This window comes from Maniola jurtina, chromosome 9 (genome assembly GCF_905333055.1).
Source record: "Maniola jurtina chromosome 9, ilManJurt1.1, whole genome shotgun sequence".
In the NCBI taxonomy this organism is placed as follows: Eukaryota; Metazoa; Arthropoda; class Insecta; order Lepidoptera; family Nymphalidae; genus Maniola; species Maniola jurtina.
The window spans coordinates 6,642,188-6,664,010 of record NC_060037.1 but is presented as its reverse complement, the minus strand read 5'-3'; the positions used below and the strand labels follow the sequence as shown (position 1 = coordinate 6,664,010).

General features: G+C 38.6%; 1 protein-coding gene across 1 annotated transcript in view; it reads left to right on the top strand.

The window, feature by feature from the left end:
- The window catches only part of LOC123868465, a 40,034-nt gene extending 20,744 nt beyond the window's left edge, over window positions 1-19,290 (top strand). The window contains exons 3-6 of the mRNA XM_045911006.1: window positions 7,464-7,576; window positions 16,262-16,362; window positions 18,268-18,448; window positions 18,888-19,290. Of these exons, the coding sequence (XP_045766962.1) occupies window positions 7,464-7,576; window positions 16,262-16,362; window positions 18,268-18,448; window positions 18,888-19,154 (662 nt within the window). The 3' untranslated portion in view covers window positions 19,155-19,290. The remainder of the gene's footprint in view (window positions 1-7,463; window positions 7,577-16,261; window positions 16,363-18,267; window positions 18,449-18,887) is intronic.
- The last annotated feature ends 2,533 nt before the right edge of the window (window positions 19,291-21,823 follow it).

Genomic DNA, 21,823 nt, shown 5'->3' with positions numbered 1-21,823 from the left:
CTACTTTTTTAACCGACTTTCAAAAAGGGAGTTGTGTTTTTCTACCTATGTACACCGAAATCTCCGAGATTTCTGAACCGATTTGCGTCATTTCTTTTTTAATCGATAGAGGAACTTTGCGACATTATTTCATAAAAAATTTGGAGTCCAACTCCTCAATCCTGATGCTGCAGGGGATCTGACCAATCCACGCGGGCGAAGCTGCGGGCATCAGCTAGTACAAAATAAGAGGCACTGGGCAGAGATACCTATCTATCATACAGTAGGAATAACAACTCAAATCGAAAGCGAAGTGTTACTACATATTAGGGGTTAAAGTATGAAATTGCCGATTTGTACTGAAAAATAAAAAATCGTCTTTGTTTAATTTAACATATTTATTTAATCAAAATAATTACCATTATTATAACGCCGCCGTCGCCGTAGTTACTTACGACTAGAAAATATTTGAGCATCTATGGCCAATCCTATCAGAACCACGCGATAAACCTAAATAGGTATGAACACAAGTTATCACCATTTATAATTTTTATGATAGTGTTTTCCCCACACTTCAAGGAAATTTCTAAATTACTTTAAATACATATCAAAAATTGCGGAACCGGCAGGATTCAAACCTGAATCTGCCTAGAAATCACGCCCGGAACGCCTCACCACTAGACCACACGGTTCATTTGCTGCCAGTGCTTTTTTCACCATACCATACGTTACTACGGTAGGACACTCTTCATTGATTGATTCATCCACATGCATTCATTTTTAGGATTACGTACCCAAAGGGCAAAATGTAGCCCTGTTAATTTCACTCTGCTGTCTGTCCGTTTGTTCGCATGTTACGAGTATCTAGGGCGTAGACGAAATTAATTTGACCCGAAATTTCGGTACTTGGTGTAGAACGTTGATCCCAAATCAAACAATTATAATATTTGAAATAATAGTAAAAAACTTCGAGGCTTCCCCTACATTGCCAGGCGTCAAATGTATGATATAAACTAGAAGGACTAGGTTAGGTAGGCTAGGAAACGACAAGGTATCTTTGATTTCACGTCACCCCTAGCTATTTGACAGATGTGGATTCAGGATCAAACCAAGAGTTTCCTCACTAGCAGAAAGGTCAGTTATTTGAAGCATGTTCTCAGTCGTGACGGTACCGTCACCGTTTCCTTCAGACCATAATGACGGGCAAAATTGAGACTCAGGAACATCCGGAGAGTGGAATAGTCACTATGAAAGTAATACTTAAGAAATAGCGGACAAAAACACAAAAACTATAATAATTTTGCCCTCACTGGTGCAGAAAAAAAAGAGAAATGGTAACCCTTAACACAACCGATTGTTTGACGATCTGCCGCACTGTTCCGAGTTACTTCCGAGTATTTATAGCATCGAGTGACCGCGTACATCAGCACCATGCGACGTTAGCAAACAAGCGGTATACACTATATACTACTTATAACCAGGCATAGGTTCATGAACGTACCTACTCGTACTACCACTCTCAACACTCCTTTCTACATTGTCATCGTCGTCGTCGAAATTATGTTCTAAAATCTATTTGCGCCATCAGATAAGTGCGAGTCAGACTCGCGCATCAATGGTTCCGTACTTTCGGAGGATAGTATAATAACTTATTCATTTATTTAATAACAGACTAATTGTAACAACAATTTAATAACAAACTAATTGTATATCAGAAAAATTTAATTTCGTAAGTTTTTACCTAAGATATTCTGCACAATAACGCGACTCTTACCAACTGTGCTGTGAGCAAAATGCTTAATTATTTTTTTAATAAAACCTCATATAATTAAGTTTTTTTCCTACCTTATACTCCATTGATTTGTTTCATTTAATGACTTACCGCCCCACCTTCGCTCGAGTGGAATTTTTAAAATCGAAGAGGGAAGTTTCAAAAATCTTGGAATACAAACTTTTAAATTATTTTTTTATTAAAAATAACGATCAAACGAGCAGGCGGATCATTTGATATTAAGTGATTTCCGCCGCCCATGAACATTTGCAGCACCAGAGGAACCGCCGATGCGATGCCGGCCTTTCAGGAATTTGTTGGTCCCACCCTTGAATAACCCCATGTTGGAGTTGATTCCACAGTTTGCATTTACGTGGAAAAAGGATCTGGCAGTGCAAGCATTTCTGGAAGTGGTGAGGGATGTAATTGCGTACGGTGTCTTTGACCAAAAGCTCATTTTCATAAATATGTATAACTAAAACATGGCGGACTTTCAACCACGATTTAACTTCCATGGAAGGTGGAATTTCCAAAAATCAGGAAACACCTATTTCTTTATTATCCATCAAAAGCCTACTGATTTTCATGGATATAGGTAAATTTAAAAATGACGGACTACCATAAATCTTTCACCTTATTTAACCCCCATTAGGTGGAATGGGTTATGTCACAAAAGGAACCTACAGTCAAAATTGCAAGTTTCTAACGCCATCCAACAGCTTTGGCTGTGCGTTGATAGATCAGTCAGTTAGTCAGGATAAATTTTCTTATAATAATTATGTTATGATTTCTAGGGGCATGTAGCGTGAACTTTTGATTACGTAAGTACTCGTAGTTACCAGATTCTTATTCATCCATTCTTCCTTAGTATCAACATATGGTGATTTCAAAAGGAAACTTAAGAAGTCAATCGGAAAAAAGATAATCTGCATGTTCCACCCCTTAGATGTACACCTAGTATAACCTGCACAGTTGTATACCTAGATAGAAAATTCCTTAGATTATTACGGATTTTTCTGTACCCTCGCCATTTACCTGTTATGGTATTAATTAGAACATGACGCAAGGCCGCCACTGCCTACGCTGTACCTTCCTAATTACACTCTGTCTAGACAGACGTCGTCGCAGCGTCCCGCCTGGCTCCACCTCCCCTCTGACCACCCCATATCATTTGATAAACGGATTGCCACGTGCAACGTGTAAGGGGTTGATTTCAAGTTTATCTACCCCGCCAGTAGGTGCCCGACGCTTTCTAACACGAGATTCCTTCTCTTCGCTATATATTTTGCAAGTCACCTCATTTGTTTTCAGTTTAGCAAGCTGTAACACTAGAAGTAATAATTAGTAAAACAATGGTACAGTTGTGGTACAGTATATCTATATCCCTTTCCTTTGCTTTAGTAATAATCAGTTGGGTAGAAAATAATAGATATATCTATTATAGTCGTATCTCATGTTTTCTTCCTTGGTTACGTTCTGGGCATTATTTTAAGAAATTCTCATTTTTAAAGAAAAAGTTGATTAGGAAAGTATGTCAATTGCGATACTTGTGATACGACAGACGGTGTTATTTCTACATAGGCAGTAGGTATTAGTATTTCTTCAGTTGTATCGGTTACATTTCATTAAGTAATTTAGATTGTAATTTAGGCTACGATGGGGCTGCCGTGTCTGTGTGTACTAAACTCCCATAAAAATTAAGATATCAAAAAGAGGTATAAGTATAATAGGTATCCTTGACTGCGAAAGGTGTTAAAATGAAAGTAACGTAAAGCCATTTCTGAAATATATTAAAATTATATAATATATGTATTATATATATTAAAATCTGATCTATCTTGTATTGGTAGAGATCTAATAAACTTATAATAAATAAACTTGTAATAAATAAATCATATATGTACATCTATAAACTTAAGTAAGTATATAATAAATGATGCCTGCGACTCCGACCGCGTGGATATAGATTTTTTCTAAAAATCTTTGATTTCCCTCACTTATGTCACTTTTTAGGTCTACATCCACGTAGAAAATCAAATTGATTAGTCACCATTGCTCCGTTGCGACGTGATTGAAGGACAAACCAACATACAATTACACTTTCGCAATTATAATAATATTAAAAATAGGGATTGTTGATTCAAGTTCAAAGATCAAAGATTTGTCTACAGCTCTGATTGCGAATAAAATTAAACAGGGAACGAAATGGGGGCGACTCGAACGCCAACTCGTCCGTCTCATCGTGAGGGATGATGGGCGGTAGCCTGAACCGGCGATGGTCAGGCAGGTGAGCAGCACCGCTCGCGAGCTTGCCACGTGGCCAGGTATTGCCAGCTGGAGAAGCTATTTCGGTGATCGGTGGTAGGCCCCGGCAGACCGACACCAGACGTCGGCGCCGCCCCCGCGCCCCTCCTATCTCTAAAAATAGCCGCACTGTGCATTCTTGGGCGAACGATGTCGAATTTTTGTCGAGTACGCGCGTCCACATGCCGTTTGTTTTGGCCCAAGAGACCGGCCGCAACCTTCGACCGCGGCTGTAGCTACTGTGATCTCATTTAACGTCCGGTTCACGTGAATCTTGTTTTCGCCGATGTTGCAAAACGTGTCATTCTACATAGATCGAAGCTGAAATGTATTCGCGCCATGCAGCATCCATTAGATACAAATCTAGATGACTCAACAGTTAACATGAATTAAAAGAAGAATCTTATCAGCTTCTCTTTATAAAACTGATTCAAAACAAACAAAATCAAAACACCTGTTTATCATAATTTAAAATTATAGCATTGTTGAATTTATATGTATTTAGATTTTAGATTAGATCCTGTGATCTGGGTAAATTATTGTTTACTAGCCGATGCCCGCGACATCGTCCGCGTGGATTTAGGTTTTTCGAAATCCCGTGGGAACTCTTTGATTTTCCGGGATAAAAAGTAGCCTATGTGCTAATCCAGGATATTATCTATCTCCATTCCATAGCCAAATCCGTCTAGTAGTTTTTGCGTGAAGGAGTAACAAACACACACACACACACACATACACACAACCTTTCGCCTTTATAATATTAGTGTGATTATTATCCTAATGTTTTTTTCCTTCGAGGGCGGAAAGAGTCCTTCCGGATTTCTGCCTACTGGTAGAATGTGTCCGACACGTTTAGGTCAGCACGAAACGTTCTTCTTTATCTCGTGCCCTCCACTATTGGAGGTTGGCCATTATCTCGTTATATAATTGCCTATCTTTCGCCAAACGGAAAGTTGCGCTATGTTGGCTATCTCAGTCCATTCCTGGATGTTCCTATGCCACGACTTTCTTTTTATACCGACGCTTCTCTTTCCCTCAGTTTTGCCTATATCATGATGATCTGAAAGATGATATCGGTCATGTCTGAGAACAAGTCCAAGATTACTGACTTTTGCGATTGATGGTCAAAAATAGTTTTTACCGGTGCATCACGTCGTAGGGATTCGTTATGGCTTCTTTTTTTTTTTTTTTGGACCAAACTTTTTACAGCATTATGCAGTAGCACCAGATTTCACAAGTCTCTAGTTTTTTGTTGGAACCCTCGTAGCTTTAGTTTCAAATTTACGTAATTAATGTACCTACTAACCACTAATAACCACTACATCGTCTTACAAACCCAACAATTACTGTCCATCAACCATCAACTGACAATCAAAAAGTGGCACAAAAGAACCTACAATTAATAAATTATTTGACTTTGACGTTGTGAGCCATTGATATTGTCAAAGGTCTCACAACCCTTCAGAACTATCGGCCAGATGTAACAACGGATTGCACCACACCACATTGCATATATCGTGCACGAAGTAATTCCCCTTACTTATAATATAGGTAATACCTACCCCAAAGTTTATTTCTACCTTTCTCATATCTACGTCAAAAATTATTATTGTTATTAGCAGTTTGTGTTTATGTTTATATGTATATGTAGGTAGGAACTGCTTATCAAACTAAATAAATACTAAATTACTAATGTTATGCAGAAGGCTTTTATGGAATACCTAGGTACCTACCAACTGCTTATAAAATAGCAGAGTAGACAGGTAGATAGGCCAATTCCTAGTTAATTAATGTTAATGCCAATGTTTAATTTAATGCCATGCACTGCCGAATGCCGACATCTGCTATATTATGCTGGGTTTGGCTTATATTGTGACAAACATAACAAGTGAGCATTATTAATGGTATTAACACCTAACCCGACACATCATAATAAAAAAATTATTAGTGCGCCCTACAAGCTATCAACTACAGGTTCACTGTTATTGAAAATCGTTATTATTTTAGTAGGTACCTAATTTTTTTTTCGTAGGTACCTACCTACTAAATCAACACAAATCCAGTTGAAAATTGTAGATTTTCAAAAATTATATTTCTCTGTGATTCCAACAAAACGACATAAAAATCCATCCAACTCAAGTCTCAAACACTCACTAAACTCACAAAAATATGTTTTTAGATATTTTTAGTCTCCCGTAACCTCCAATGCTAAAGCATGAAAAGTTGAATCGCTTAGACACGTGTATTCGTTTTTACCTCGGATCCCGTTTAACGTGAACTATGCATATGTACGAGTACCTAATGAGTATATCAAAATTATGTACCTAGCCTATGATGGAATTGTTCTTTATTAGGACTATTTAAAAAAAATCTGCAATTGCATGTCTATGTTATACGAATAGCTGCCTATAAACATTAACTTATATAATGACCCATAACCATTTTAATGTTTAAAAAAATTTATACTTACAAATAATGTGGAGTATGGGGAGCTATTTAGACGATACGATATGCTGACAAGTGACACCAACCACATTAGTATCTACATTGCACCTGTGCAAAGCCGGGGCAGGTCGCTAGTAACAAATAATATAAAACCTGCCAAGTGCGAGTCAGACCTCGCTCTTTTAGGGTTTCGTACATAATAATTATGAACATTTTTTGTAAACTACCTAGGTACGATTCATTTCTGTGCTAGACATCGCAACAAACCGTGAAAGAAAAACCCAAAAGAATGTTCGTTTGTTGTGGTCATTGCTTAAAACTACTAATTGAATTGTTGTTTTCAGTATTTGTTGCACAATATATCGTACATAATATACCGAAATTTCATATTCCTAACTAGTTTAGTTTTTGAGATAGACCCCGTCACAAAAATGCTCTTAAATTGACAAATTTGACGGCCCCCATTTCTTTATTTTTAAGATAAAAAAGAATAAAAAATATAATATCGTACTATCATAATACATATCATATTTAGTTTTGGGTCAACGATCCACAACAAATACGAAAATGTCAGGTTTGTAACTCATTTCATCGGGCTAGAGACCCGTGACACACAAACAGACGGAAGAACAGACAGACAGCAGAGTGTCAGGGCTTTCCAGTTACCCTTTGGGTAAGGAAACCTTAAAATTTAGATGGCGAATTTCAAAATGGCCACCATGCAAATTTTAATCGTAGTGTTATTATCTTGTACGATGGTACGGATCCGTTCGTGTGTGAGTTCGACTCGCACTTGACCTATTTTTTATTTTATGACTGGCCCACCCCTGCTACGCTCAGGAGACCTGAGAAACGTGAAGATCCCTTTGAGAGGTTGTAGGGAAGATCAATTGCTGTCAATAAAATTTTCAGTATTACGAGTAGGTATCTGTGTAATTAAATAAGGTGTTGTTTGTTATTCCAGGGTGGTGGTGGGCGGGCGCATGCGTGGGCGGCGCCGTGCTTCTGTGCGCCGCGGGCGCGCTGGCCCGCCCGCACCTGCGTCGCCGCGCTGCACCAAACGCTGCTACCAACCCCGTAAGGGATATTGCCATTGAACTAAGGGGCGATACACAAAACTGCGTTGCGACACGATACGTAAAATACTGCGATGCGATTTTATTTCGCACGGTAAGGCGTCTTACGGCCATTGTTCGGATAACTTAAAAAAACCATTGGTTTTGGGATCGTGATCAATGGGATGCCCACTAGACATATCTAATTTTTTTGTTCATGGCAAAAAACGAATATCGTATTCTCATTGCGAAACGTCGTGCGAGCGCACAGATTTTGACGATGCGGCGTCCCTTCGCAGTTTTGTGTTATGGTCCTAAATTAATAAGAGTGTAAAATTAGTACAACAATCAAGTTGTAAGCAAAATCGAGTTTCAGTTCGAGTTACCCATAAAAATGTTTGCTCGGAATGTCCTGTCTAGTCCGTAGACCCCTAGTCGATCAAGTTGCGGGTATCAACTAGGTAAAATCTAATGTGAAATACTCAAATTCAGGGGTGATTTAAATTTCGTTTGATAAAACTGTCGTTCTGGCACCCCCACCTTCTTGCTCCACTATCAGATGTCACTTGGTGGATATGTCTACCAACTAAGTACCTGCTTGTAAAGACAAATCCGGCGGACCAACGTTTTATAAAGCCAAGTTCCTGTGACCACCTCCCTGCGATATCATCAAACCAGAAATTCTAAAATAGAATTACCAGGTCAGGTGGGGTATCATACGAAAGGGTTTTACTTGGTTGGTCCCATGTAAATTCAGTCTGATGAATAATTTCGGAGATGAAAGACAGAACTCCTCAACGAGTCACAGGAAATCAATCGCGATTAGTGTACGAGCTTAGTAAAAAGTAGACTTCATCATCATCATCATCGACCGATAGACGTCCACTGCTAGACATAAATGCTAAACATAGGTCTCTTGTATAGGGACTTCCACACGCTTCTGTCTGATGTCGTCCATCCACCCAGTGGTAGGTCTCCAACTCTCCAACTCTGCGAGGTCTTCATTCCAGCACCTTGGGACCCTGACGTCCGTCGTTTTCGAAGTATGTGTTTTGCCCATTGCCACTTCAGCTTCACCACCCGCTGAGCTACCAGTATGTCGCGGTTACTCTGGTCTTCCTATGGATCTCCTCATTTCTGATTTGATCACTTAAAGTAACTCCAAGCATTGCTCTTTCCATTGCTCGCTGAGTGACTTTGAACTCGCTCGCTCATTCGCTGAGTGAAGTGAACTTTCTTACAATGCCCATAGTTAGCGTCAGCGACCATGTCTCTTGGTTGGTGGGTTGGATTCGGCGGCTGACCTCCTTCTCGAAATTGGACTTACCTAACTGGATCGTGTGTCTTAGGTATACATATACTCATCAACAATTTCGAATGCAGAGCTCCCAACGATTAGTGGGTAGGGTGAGACATAAGGATTAGACATGATTTTCGTCATACTCATGTTCATTTTAGGTCCGCCTGTTGAGAGGCTTTGCTAAGTTCATTGAGCATTTTATTAGGGTGTTCTAGAGTCCCTGTAATAACGACTACTCGTATGTCATCGTATAATCGAAGATTAATGATGAGAGCTTTGGGGAGATTAGGTCTCTCTGTCGCCCTCCCCGCTGCAATTGGATTGGTCTCGTCAGGTATACGAACTGACATGGTGGTGTTTGACATGGAAATCATTTCCTTATGCAGCACTTTGATATACCGGTAGTCCATCATGCATGTCTGCAACGAACTTAATACAGCCTAAACTGCCATCGAATCGAAGGCTTTCTCACAGTCCACAAACGCTAAGCGAAATGGAAAAAGTAGACTTGACATCACATAATACATAAGAAATCATACAACATAATACATTGGTAGGTACTTACCTAAACTTTCCGGTGAAATTCAATATGATTTATCATTCAAAACAATTTCAAAAAGAAGGTGTACACTGTACATGTATTATTGATGTATTATTTAAATTTTAAACACATTTATATTTGTTTACGGAATAAGTAAGTAAACGCAGCTATAATTGATCATCAGGCTTATAATTACCAGTTGGTACTAAAATTATAAGTGGAAAAATCAGTCAAGTGCGAGTCGGATTCGCACACGAGGGGTTCCGTACCATAGTATTATACAAGAAATAACACTTTTTTTATGCTGAAACCACAAATTCGCATCATGAGGCTGATAGTATCTTTAATCTTACGCCTCAGTGGTCGATGTAGAAAAACGATGCAGAAAACAGAGCGACTCGGTGGCATTTTCATGCCAACCTGCATGGCAAGGGCAAAGGTAACAAAACTATAATACATATTATATCCATCCGGATAGTCAAACGGCTCTTTCGGCTTAACTCGAAAAAGAGAGTTAGTTGAGAACTGCTGGCTAATCTTGAATACCTTGGGCAATAAAAACAAGGTGGTTCTATGATGGGTTCTATGGCATGTGGAAATCGAAGGTAACGATAAAGGCGACTAACTCGCAAAGCGGCGCGCCTGGGTGCGCTGATAGGACCTGAGCCTGTCTGTGGTGTAAGCTTAGCACAGCTAACCCTGTTATCCTAACTGCTACTATGACCACTCATCCGATGGATAAATCTTTTAGGAATGAACCATGTCAGATATCAGGGCGCTGGTCAAAGCCTTCAATAACAAGGCTGCCATGGAAGCACAAACGCTAAGTAAGAAAAACTTATTATACTTAGGCATTAACGGGGCACTGAGGATAGAACAGACAACATGTTCAACCTCAAGCTTCAAGACACGATGTATGTAGGTCCTACCAAGAGGCTGCGGAAACGCTTTTACTCATCAATTATCACTGCCATGCGCTCGCACTAATGCATAGTTACACGTAGTCTTCATCTTCATTTAGGGAAACATACAACACCCAGAAGAGGCGAAAAACATCCCGACCAAAAAGCTGCTTCTGTTCCTGGCGGCAATCAGTATTGGTCGGGGTATTGGGATTGGTATCTCAATAAATTGGTAATGGTCAACGTGGCATAGGGTCTGGAAAAACCTTGCACAACCGCCAACATCAAGAAGAAAAACTACAAAATCACTGTTTTCGGATTTTCTCCTTCACTTGTGCTATTTGAGACATTGCTACCAGTCAAGCTTCTTAATTGTAGGTCAACGGGAAATACACTAGATACAGGTTATGATTTCCTTTTCTTGACAGACACCGGACACGACAGACAGACATATAGACAGACATACAGACAACGAAGTGATTCTATAAGGGTTACTTTTTCCTTTTGAGGTATGGAACTCTAAATATTATGTTTATGATGCAAACGTTTTTATGCGAGATCTCAATCCAGAGCGAACCACTAGCTAGTGTTATCTTACGCATTCTATAGAAAGTCTGAAGTACGTACCTATACGTTTCCGATGTTGGCGAAGTATTTAGAAAATAGCAAATTTCTATACCTACCCATTATACTTAATTCAGAGTGTGAACATTGTCAATTTTTTTCTGTTATGGTAGTTGTTGTTACGTACGACTCTCGAGTAGGTACAGCTCAATCATTGAGCAATGCCAACCGTCTCGTCTCACGAGCCGACAAAACGCGTCATCGCTTACTATTACAATTATAGGTGCGCATACATAAACGAGGCGGTGGCAGCAATCGAGTCTCATTTACATGTGTGCCCTCGGTTGTGTACACATGTGCTACACTCACTGCCGCAAGCACAACTCACACACTCTTACTGCGTCGTATGTTCGTGCCTCCGAATGAGCACACGAATGCATCTAGACAGATTGTGCGGATGTGTGCGCGTCAACGTTACACGGCGCGCCGCTGTGTGCGACGACATCGGGGCAGCCGGTGCACCGTCACCCCGCACCCGCCCGTCCTCCCCGCTACGCGACTGCGAAACCCGCGGCGCGGCGCGGCCGCGTCCGCGTCATTGAACAACAAGACTCGTTCGATGGCAGGCGTCTTCCTGCCAATATGAAAAAAATAGTGCTAAGCAACTCTGTTACAAAATTCGCGATAGTGGAATTTATATGTTATCTTTGTTTTACAAATTATTTATTTTTATAGTGTTATTACAATGAAAACCATATTTTTATTTATTAGTGAATGATAGTTAATTATTGTAAAAGCGCTTTACGGGTGTTATAATCTCCGTGTTTAGCCCTGTGATTGTTTTGTTTTAATATTTTAAGCTTCTATAAGCAAATCGCAAAATGTGTGGCAGTGTTTTAAAAAGCAAGCTCGTTCTAACCACGACAGTGTGATCGATTATTATGTCTACGAGTGAATCCAACGGCGTGTCATCGCAATAGAAACAAACACAGTCGTGAACTCTGGAAACCTACACAATAATTGTGGCCAACACTGATTCAAATAGTAAGTCAATAGTTACAGCATTAACATTCACACATTACTGTGTATATTTCACTTGATGTAATTCACGTTAGTTCCCTCAGTTGCAATATAATCGATAAATGCATGTCAGTCACGTGCGAGTTTTGCATGTAGATGGTAGACGAGAGATGATGTTATATAAATCTGACAGAGGTTGAAGACAATGTTTGAAAAAGCGAAATGGTCGACTAGACGCGAGTCGGGCCGAACTCCCAAGTGGCTGCGAGTTGGACGGGCGCGCGGCGCTCGGGTCGCGAGACGACGGGAGCGTGCCAAGTGATAAGAGCCGCGCCGATAGCGACGTCACGCCCAGACGTTGTTTGTGTGAATTTAAATAAATTTTCATGACAGACAGTTCCGTAATCACCTCTCGCGATAGTCATGACATGCCAACTCTGCACAAGTCTTCTGAATATTTTCCTCCAGCCTACTAGGTATCATTCCTCGCTTAGTACCTATATTGCAAACATTTCTTCCCTTCATGTTATTTCTCTTAACTGACGTTGATCTGCAGTCTACACTCTACACTGTATTCGATTTTACATCCGATTTTACACCGTACACTAGGAAGTTTGAGATTATCTTTAATTTGTACGAGGTATTTTTATTATTTTATTCCACCGCACGTACTCGTTCTTACAACTATTTAGTAAAGTTTTTGGAAAAACCCTGAATCCAAAAAATGCAGCAATAATTATATAGGTAGAGTATGCAATATTCCGTAATTATTAATTAGGTGGAGTTGTATTGATGATTATGATAACAGAACAAACTTTATTGCAAGATGCATGATAAATTATTTAATTAATAGGTCCCTAGTAACTAGTAGTAGGTACCTAGTGGTCAAATTAAGATCTAAAAAGCATTTTATGTGTAAAATATACTAAGTATTGACTAAGTATCCTTACCCTTTGTGATTATTTAGGTAGCCTAAACAAAGATTTAAACTTCTGAATATAAAACTGTTCTTAATCTGTGCAATATTTAGTTTTAGTTTAATGTTCTGATTTTGATTAAATTGCTTTAATTCATCACAACAAAATACTTGTATGATTGATTAGGTTATTAATTATTGTGTAAGTATGTATTTTATAATTCCTACTATATATTTTACACCTAATTAATATCTTTTTTTTATGTCATATAACTAGGTAGGTACCTACCTATTTAAAGAGAGTATGATTATTTACTTGATATATTTACTTTTATATCAAAATCACTTAGCTAAAAAGATTATTTCTTTCACTAGCACACATGCTAAAGAACGGGTTTCTACATAGTACCTACATGTACACCCGCCCGCGCCTTTTAAAATCAAACAAAATTACATCTAAAACGAAAATCCTAAAAAAATACATAGTGCATTTTGAATACGCAGCGACGATACGCGCCGATTTCAGAACCTCCTCCTTTTTGGAAGTTGGTTAAAAATATACCAGTTTTGTGAAACTAGGTATCAAAAATTGCAAAATATTGTGAGGCGACATCTCGTTTTCTCTTAGGTTTTTTATCCCTTTCCGTCTTGGCAGTTTTACTCTCATATATTATTGGTATAATAGCTGTTTATGTCACTAACAAACGGACATCACAAAACACGAATCTACTGTCTATGGAGTTTAGGCCCTCGGCTTTGCTCGCATATGATTCAGTTGATACGTTTAATTTGGATATTTTGAGTCAGACATCGTTTGTGTGATAAAAACCTGTTTTATTGAAAGAATCTATGCCGTTATCTATAATTAAATAAGTCTCATATCTTAATCATCTGGCTTACTACTGACATGGGTCTCCTCTAAAAATAAGAAGGGTTTAAGCCATAGTAGGTACACCACGCTGCCCAAGTGCAGATTGGCAGACTTCATACACCTTTGAGAACACTATCTTACTGAAAACATTAAACAGCCTTTATCTAGATTCTAGATGTTGCAATTTTACCTACAGCTCTATCAATATTGTAAAACATATATTTACTTCACCAATGTCACAAACTGCAAAGTTTCCCGATGTTACATATTTTTGTGCGAGTTTAATAGTCTCCTTTTCCGATTTGTCTTTTCTGTGCCTAATCAAGTCTGAAACGTGATTTTATCTTAGTTTATCTTATCAGTTTTTATCATACAGGTACATACATAACAGACAGATATGTACCTACCTAAATACGAGTTACGCTATCGCGTACTTTCATAATTTTGACACTACGATAAGACAATAAAATTAGTATGTTCCGAAAATCACTTACCAAATACCAATACATATCAAACATAAACTCACACACATTTTAAATTGAGCCTCAATAGCTCAACGGTTATAGGAGTGGACTGAATTCCGAATGGTCGGCGGTTCAAACCCCAGCCGTTGCACTATTGTCGTACCCACTCCTAACACAAGCTTTACGCTTAGTTGGAGGGGAAAGGGGAATGTTAGTCATGATTAAAAATGGCTAATATTCTTTAAAAAAAAATTCAAATCATTTACATAGGTATATGCAGATACAAATTCTGACAGCCGTTAAAATAACCCTACCCGATTGTGACCCTAGGGTCGATTTATACTAGCAGTAAATCGAAGCGAATTCCTAAAATTAAACATAACATATTGACCTCTATACATCTATATTTTTATAAGCTGTGTGTAATTCGCTCGAATTCCCGCGAATTTTTCATATGGGCAAAAAGTTTGTTTTACGTGGTAGAGATAGAAATCAATATGCTTTGTTAATTTTAAAAATTCGCTTCGATTCGCTGCTAGTATAAATCGACCCTAATAATTTAGATAGGTAGGTACATAATTGTTCGTAAGGTGTATCAGTCTGCCCATCTGTTACAGGCATGTATCAGGTATGTCTAGTATTTAAACGAAGTACCTAGGCACCTATTCTATTTGAAAAGAGATATTTGTTAAAGTAGGTATTTCCGACTTGGTTCAATGTCTTTTACATTGTAGCTGCTCCTTAATCAATTTAAAGTAAAAGCTTTATAATGTATCTATTAAAAATTATTGAAACTTACTCCTGAAAACACAATATATAAGTTCAAACACGACTATCCAATCATATGCCACTCGGCAGTTCCAGTTTTCATCTCCATCTTTTTTACCATAGAAGTTTTTTGAAAAGTATTCACGAAAACAAAGTGAACAAGTTAAATTTCGTCTGTCCTTCGATAAACCATCACAGAGATCCAATGTCCACCTCCCACTTCTATCATCAGTGACACTCAATGAAACGATAGTCATCGATTGTCATCCAAGATTCCATACTACAGGAATCTGTCTTTTCAATTCAATCGGTTAATAATAATGATTCGAAATAGCCGAAACATCAATTACCAATTTCGACGAAATGACAACGTATGAAGATGAACAAAACAACCTAATAGCAAGTGTAAATTAAAAATTTATAACACCCCCGACAAGTGAAGGTTACAGTAACTAGAAAAGAGCTGATAACTTTCAAACGGCTGAACCGATTTTCTTGGATTATAGCTAAGAACACTCTCGATCAAGCCACCTTTCAAAGAAAAAAAAACTAACTTAAAATCGGTTCATTCTTTTAGGAGCTACGATGCCACAGACAGATACACAGATACACACGTCAAACTTATAACACCCCTCTTTTTGGGTCGGGGGTTAAAAAGCTTTAAAAATTAAGACGAGCGACGTTGCTTATAGGACATAGTATCATCAACGTGATCAACCCATTGCCGGTCCTGTATATTGAGCACTGATCTCCTCTCAGAAAGAGAAGAACTTAGGCCATAGTCCGTCACGCTAGCCGGTAGACTTGACGCGCCTTTGAGAACATCATGGAGAACTCTCAGGCATGCATGTTTCCTCACGATGATTTCCTTCATCGTTAAAGCAAGTGCTTTATAGGATCACTTTGTCTGTCTGTCTGTCTGTCTGTCCGTCCGTCCGTCCGTCGTGTCTGTCAAGAAAACCTATAGGGTACCTACTTTCCGTTGATTTAGAATCATGTTTGGCAGGTAGGTAGGTCTTATAGCACAAGTAAAGGAATAAATCCAAAAAACGTGAATTTATGGTTATGGAAGTAAGATAAAACTATACCAAGCAGGGTATCATATGAAAGGGCTTTACCTGTACATTCTAAAACAGATTTTTATTTATTTTTATGCATAATAGGGATTTATCGTACAAAATGTCGAAAAAAATACCCGAGTACAGAACCCTCGGAGCGCGAGTCCGACTCGCACTTGGCCGGTTTTTATTGCTTGAAACGCACATAACTCCAGAAAGTAAGTGCGTGCGTCGGACATAGTATATATAGTGCTAACAATGAGGAGGGCCACATAAGTGAGAGCAGTGTGTTGTGATTTACAGATGCTCTCGGTACAAGTGCCGGGGTGTGCGGGCATGGAGCGGCTGGGCGCGCCGGGGGGACCGCGCTTACGGCACGACCACAGACACCACCATTCTACATTGTGAGTACCTTATCTGATTCTAGCTGATGCCATCTACTTTGACAATTTATAAAATACTAGCTGATGCCCGCGATTACGTTCGCGTGGATAAAGGTTTTCAAAAATCCCGTAGGAACTCTGTAATTTGCCGGGACAAAAAGTAGCCTATGTGCTACTCCAAGGTATAATCTATCTCTGTTCCAAACAGCAAAATCCGTCCAGTAGTTTTTGCGTGAAGGAGTAACAAACATACACACATACAAACTTTCACCTTTATAATATTAGCGTGAAGTGTGATAGCGTGATAGTGATTAGTGTGAGAGGCAGCGGTGGTAATAGCACATAGGCTTCGATCCGGACATATTCCGCTAAGCAGTTTCGTAGCGTTGATGGGCAAGGTTCCACTTCCTAACTGTTCAGAGTGCGATATAGTGGCGGATGTGCTGAATATAATAGCTGAATGTGTCCGGAACGAAGCTGAAAGGTCGGATTTATTACAGTATGTAGATCTCCTAAACACAGGAATATGGAACAGCATTCTTGCCTTCCCGGTCACCGAAAAGGCAAGAATGCTGTACAAATTAGTAATTAGGGCTAAAGCGTAGAGGGCAAGATATTTTTGTACATGATTTAGATTCTACAGGGGTAAGACATGTTCAATTTGTGACCAAACTCCTATAAATAAATTTATATTAGTAATATAAAAAAAAAATAGTAATAAATTTAGTAGAATAAAAAAAAGATTCCATACCTCAAAAGGAAAAAGGAACCCTTATAGGTCTTCATTGTCCGTTTGTTTGTCTATCTGTCTGTCGAGAATGGGGTTACCTTTGGGGTACTTCCCGTTGACCTAAAATCATGGGCAGGTAGCAATGTCTTATAGCATAAGTAAAGAAAAAAATCCGAAAACCGTGAATTTGTGGTCCATCACAAAAAAAATGAGATTTGTGTTGAATTATATCGATAATTAGTTTACTAAATCACATCAACATGGCGCTCTCGGGCATTAAATTGCAAATTTTTATTATACTGGTTAGAGATTTCTTGTATGATTGTGCGGAACACTTCATGTGCGATTCCGACTCGCAATTGGCCGGTTTTGTAACCTATGATCCAACATTTCAAGACAAATACTTTGCAGTTTGCAAAACTTTTATTTTATTTTCTAATTGATAGGTTTTAGCGTCTGTTTAAGACACGCCAGACAATCAGACAATTAATTTGTAAAATATACGCTATTTCATAGCTTACTTATTTTTGTGACAAATGTTCAGTAGCTAATAGTTAGGTTTAAAAACGCATAGAAGTCATTGACTCATGCAAATTTGCTTTGTAAATTAGGTACGTATTTTTCACACTTCACCGCGAGGTTAAACTAGCTGTTGGTTATGGAATTAAGAGGACTTATGAACTATAGGAACCTACATAACTTAGCTTCATGGGTTTCTAGCCACTGACGAATTTTGCAAACTTGTTAAGAGTAGACCTAAGAGTTTAAAAAATTTTAAATGAGTATCAGCTGTCCATCTAGCGGCGGGGATCTGCTCTGACAACGCTGCGCTATTCGGTGCGAGATCACCATTCTATCTCCTTAGGACCCCAACGTCAAACGGTTCTTTGAACTATGCGCCCGCCCATTATCACTGCAGCTTCCTGCCCGTTGAACTATGTCGGTTAGTCAGGTTTCTTCTACGAATCTTATTTTTGATTTGATCACGTAGAGAAACTCCAACCATAGCTCGCTCCATTACCCGCTGGGCGATGAGTGATTTTGATCTCTTATGAGGCCACTATATTAGCGACCATGTCTCGGATCAATGTCATCACTGGAAATGCACAATGTCAATACACTTTGATCTTCAGACCTTGAGCAATTTTTCTTATTTATATACATCATAATAATTTCTGCTTTTATATTGGTTTCAGGGAATGGGAAAAACAGCAGAGGTTGCAGGCCATGGTGGGTCGCCTGCAGGAGATGGTGGAGCAGGAAACGCGCGCGCGGTCCGCCGCCGCGGCCGAGCGCCTCGGCCTGCCGCCCAGCATACAGCTCCCCGACGGAGAGTACGGGCAGGACGCACATCTGCAGTTACGAGTCCCTTATCAGGTCCGTAAGTATTTTCATCTCATTCTTTCTTAAAGCTTTAGGACCATTAATTCAAATGTGCATGCTCTGATTCCTCCCACATAAGTACTACAACTTATATAAGTAGCGACATTCCCACTTCGATCACATCATAGACTTTGTGGACGTCGTGTTAACATTTGGCGTAAACAATAAAAGGATGATCCCTCAGTGATCAATGACATTATATCGTCATCGTCAATAACAAGTTTGCGACATTGCCGCAATAAATTTTAATGTACCTACGCAAGATATACGGCGCGGCGTACCATCTTCAGTAGGTACAAGTCGACTGACAAAAAGCAGCCATTGTAAGGCCAGCAGCAATAGTTATAGGTAATATTCAGTATCCACTTAATATTAGGTACAGTTAGCTATGAGTTCTATCACATAATTAATAAATAATGGCGCAATGTTTCAGCAAGCCGAGCTGACGAGAAGCAGTTTTCAACCGCCACCGAACAAGTGCGTGAGCGACGTGCCCGAGTGGGCGGGCGCGGCGGACGCGCGGCGCGCGCAGGGCGGCGGCGGCGCGGGCGGCGGCAAGAAGGACGGGCTGCTGCAGAAGGCCACGCGCTGGTGGGTGCGCATGGGCGCGCGGCCGCCGCCCGCCTTCCTGCCGGCCGCGCCGCCGCCCTGCGTGATGGTGCCGCGCCGCGCCGCGCCGTCGCCGCCGCCCGACGCGTGACGTCGCCGCGCCTCCGCACCTCTCTATCATATCACGCTTACATTCCATTATCGGGACGATCAGACTCGCCGGAGTGCACGCGCGTCCCGGAGTATTATAGACTTGCTAATTTATTTATTTGGGACTCGCGGGCGGTCGGCGGACGCGGACGCGCGCGCGTGCTTTGTGATATGTGCGACAGGGTCGTGTTGTGACAGTGCGGACCGTGTGGAGTGAGTCGCCTCACTCGCGAGCGTTGCTAGTCTTGATACTTTAATCGGTTTAGACGTAGAGGTAATTGTTTCTATTGAAATTTTATGAAACGAGACGAGGTTTCACTGCCCGCTATTTGTGTTAAAGGTGTGTATGACGTTGCGTAGAGTGTACGTCCGTGTTCCTCGCACTGTCTTTGAGTTTTTGAAAACTAAGACTGAAATAAATAAAAAAGATAACACTATAAAGTTTACATTGAGTATGTTGTCTTAGGTAAAATTAATTGAAATAGAAACAATTAAAATATATAATATTTAAAGAATCTTTCGATTGTAACCTTGGATGATATTGTATATTATGAACAAGGTCAGTCAATAGTATGCTATCAATGTCTTGCTGTGTACAGTTCACATTTAAGTAACCTATTTTAAAGTTTAATTTCTATCCAGCAGCTAAATCTGTGTTTAAACAACTTTTATATTTATTTAAATATAATGATGTATAAAATAATGCATATCAGTACAGTAATCACGAGGAATATTAATTTACAAAGCATAGTTACTATTTTATTGTAAATATTGTCTCTAATTTAATATTAGATTACGTCATGACCAAAAGCCAAACTACAATGGTCATTTGATTGAGTGTTTGCTACATTCCATATTTATGTTGAAATATTTTCAATTCTTTAACTGTACCTACTCGCTTTCATTTATCTGCTGAAAATCTAAGCAACTCACACATTTCACTATCTCGCTCTGTGCTTTTAGTTAACTACAATATTCTGTCATGCTGACAATAAGTAAATAGTGAGTAATGTTGTCAATGCAGATAAATCTCATTAGAGAATAGTCATTGATTATAAAATTGGTTGAATTAGTTTTAAATTAAGCATGTATTTATTACTTATCATAAGGTCGGGTATTGATATGACCTGCTTGCAGGTTTAATATATTTTGAGATAACATATAGTTGTATTCCTATCGGAAATTGTTCCAACTTTCCACTGTAGTCATTAAAAAGTGATATAGCTGAAATTAATTAATTTGCTGCAATAGGCGTAGAGTGTTCCAAAAATCGTAAAGGTTTGTAAGCATAACTAGATAATAGAATTTTGGTGCTTAATCCAATTTTAACTTAAATATAATTGTTAATATATATTTGCTTTTCTGTGAAAAGGCACATATATTGTTTTATGTGTTAGGTATTATTGACTACAGTATTTTTAATGTATCTACGTATATGTGTTTAAATCACCTCTTCTACATTTGAACAAATATATTCACAACTAAATGAGAAACAGAAAACGGCTGCAAAAGCTTTAAATAATAAGGGCACCTAATTGGGTTTCACTATAGCCATCTGTAGACAAAGACACATTTTTAAAAACTTTATATCTCATCATATACCTATAAGTAAATAATATATTTCCTGCTCGAACTCAATGACTGTATTCATCAATATTGATGCATAATAGTCCATTTAAAAATTGCAAAGTAGAATAGAAACTACTTAAGTTTACCTACTTTGCATATTGATAAACTACAGTTATTTTGAAAAGATAAGAAAGTAACTGATGTTATTATATTTTAGTTATATTATTGTCAAACCATTTAGAAAACTGTTTGGAGGTTCTATCTGATGCATTAGTCTTATTGTTCAAATATAAATTGACTAATGTAAGTAAAAATCTATCAAAGATAAGGCTAACATCTGTTTACTACAAATACTATATAAATAAAAGAGTAGAACAAGTGTCTATTTTGACAGAAAAATTTAAAATCCTTTTTATGAACTACTTTTTATGTTAAGCGACAATTATAAAATAAAGCATTGTCAAAAAATCATTTGTGACTATAAAATTGCTTAGTGAATTTTTATTTGATCTGGTAAGATGATTTAATAAGTAGTGAGTTCATCCATTCACACTAATATTATAAAGGCGAAAGTGTCTACTGTCTAAATATCCGTTACCTATTCACAACCCATCCGCTTAACTGATTTTGATGAAAGGTATAGAGATAGCGAGCATCCTTAATATTAATTTTAAGGATGGAGACAGACATATGCTAATTTTTATGCCGAAAAATCAGCATTCCCGCTGGATTTAAAGAGAAATTAATCCACGCGGATAAAGTCACAGGCTTTATTTAGATTCTTGTTGAGAAAAATTATTCGCTGAAGTGCTTACCATAACTTAAAAAGGAAGAAAAATTATTCACTGGAGAGCTTGCAATAAAGTTAAAAAGAGAAAGATTATTCGCTGGTGCTGTCACAATTATTTGCTAGTTTAAACAACCAGGATACCCTAAGCATGGCCATTAGAATATGGTTTTAATGTATAAGTCCATAAGACATAAACAGCAACACTATGAATAAATTGGTTGATTCTTTGCTTAGGTAGCAAATTAAATTACACATTTATGTAAATTTTGTTCATGTAATATTTTTATAAAAAGCATCATTTTCATTCAATG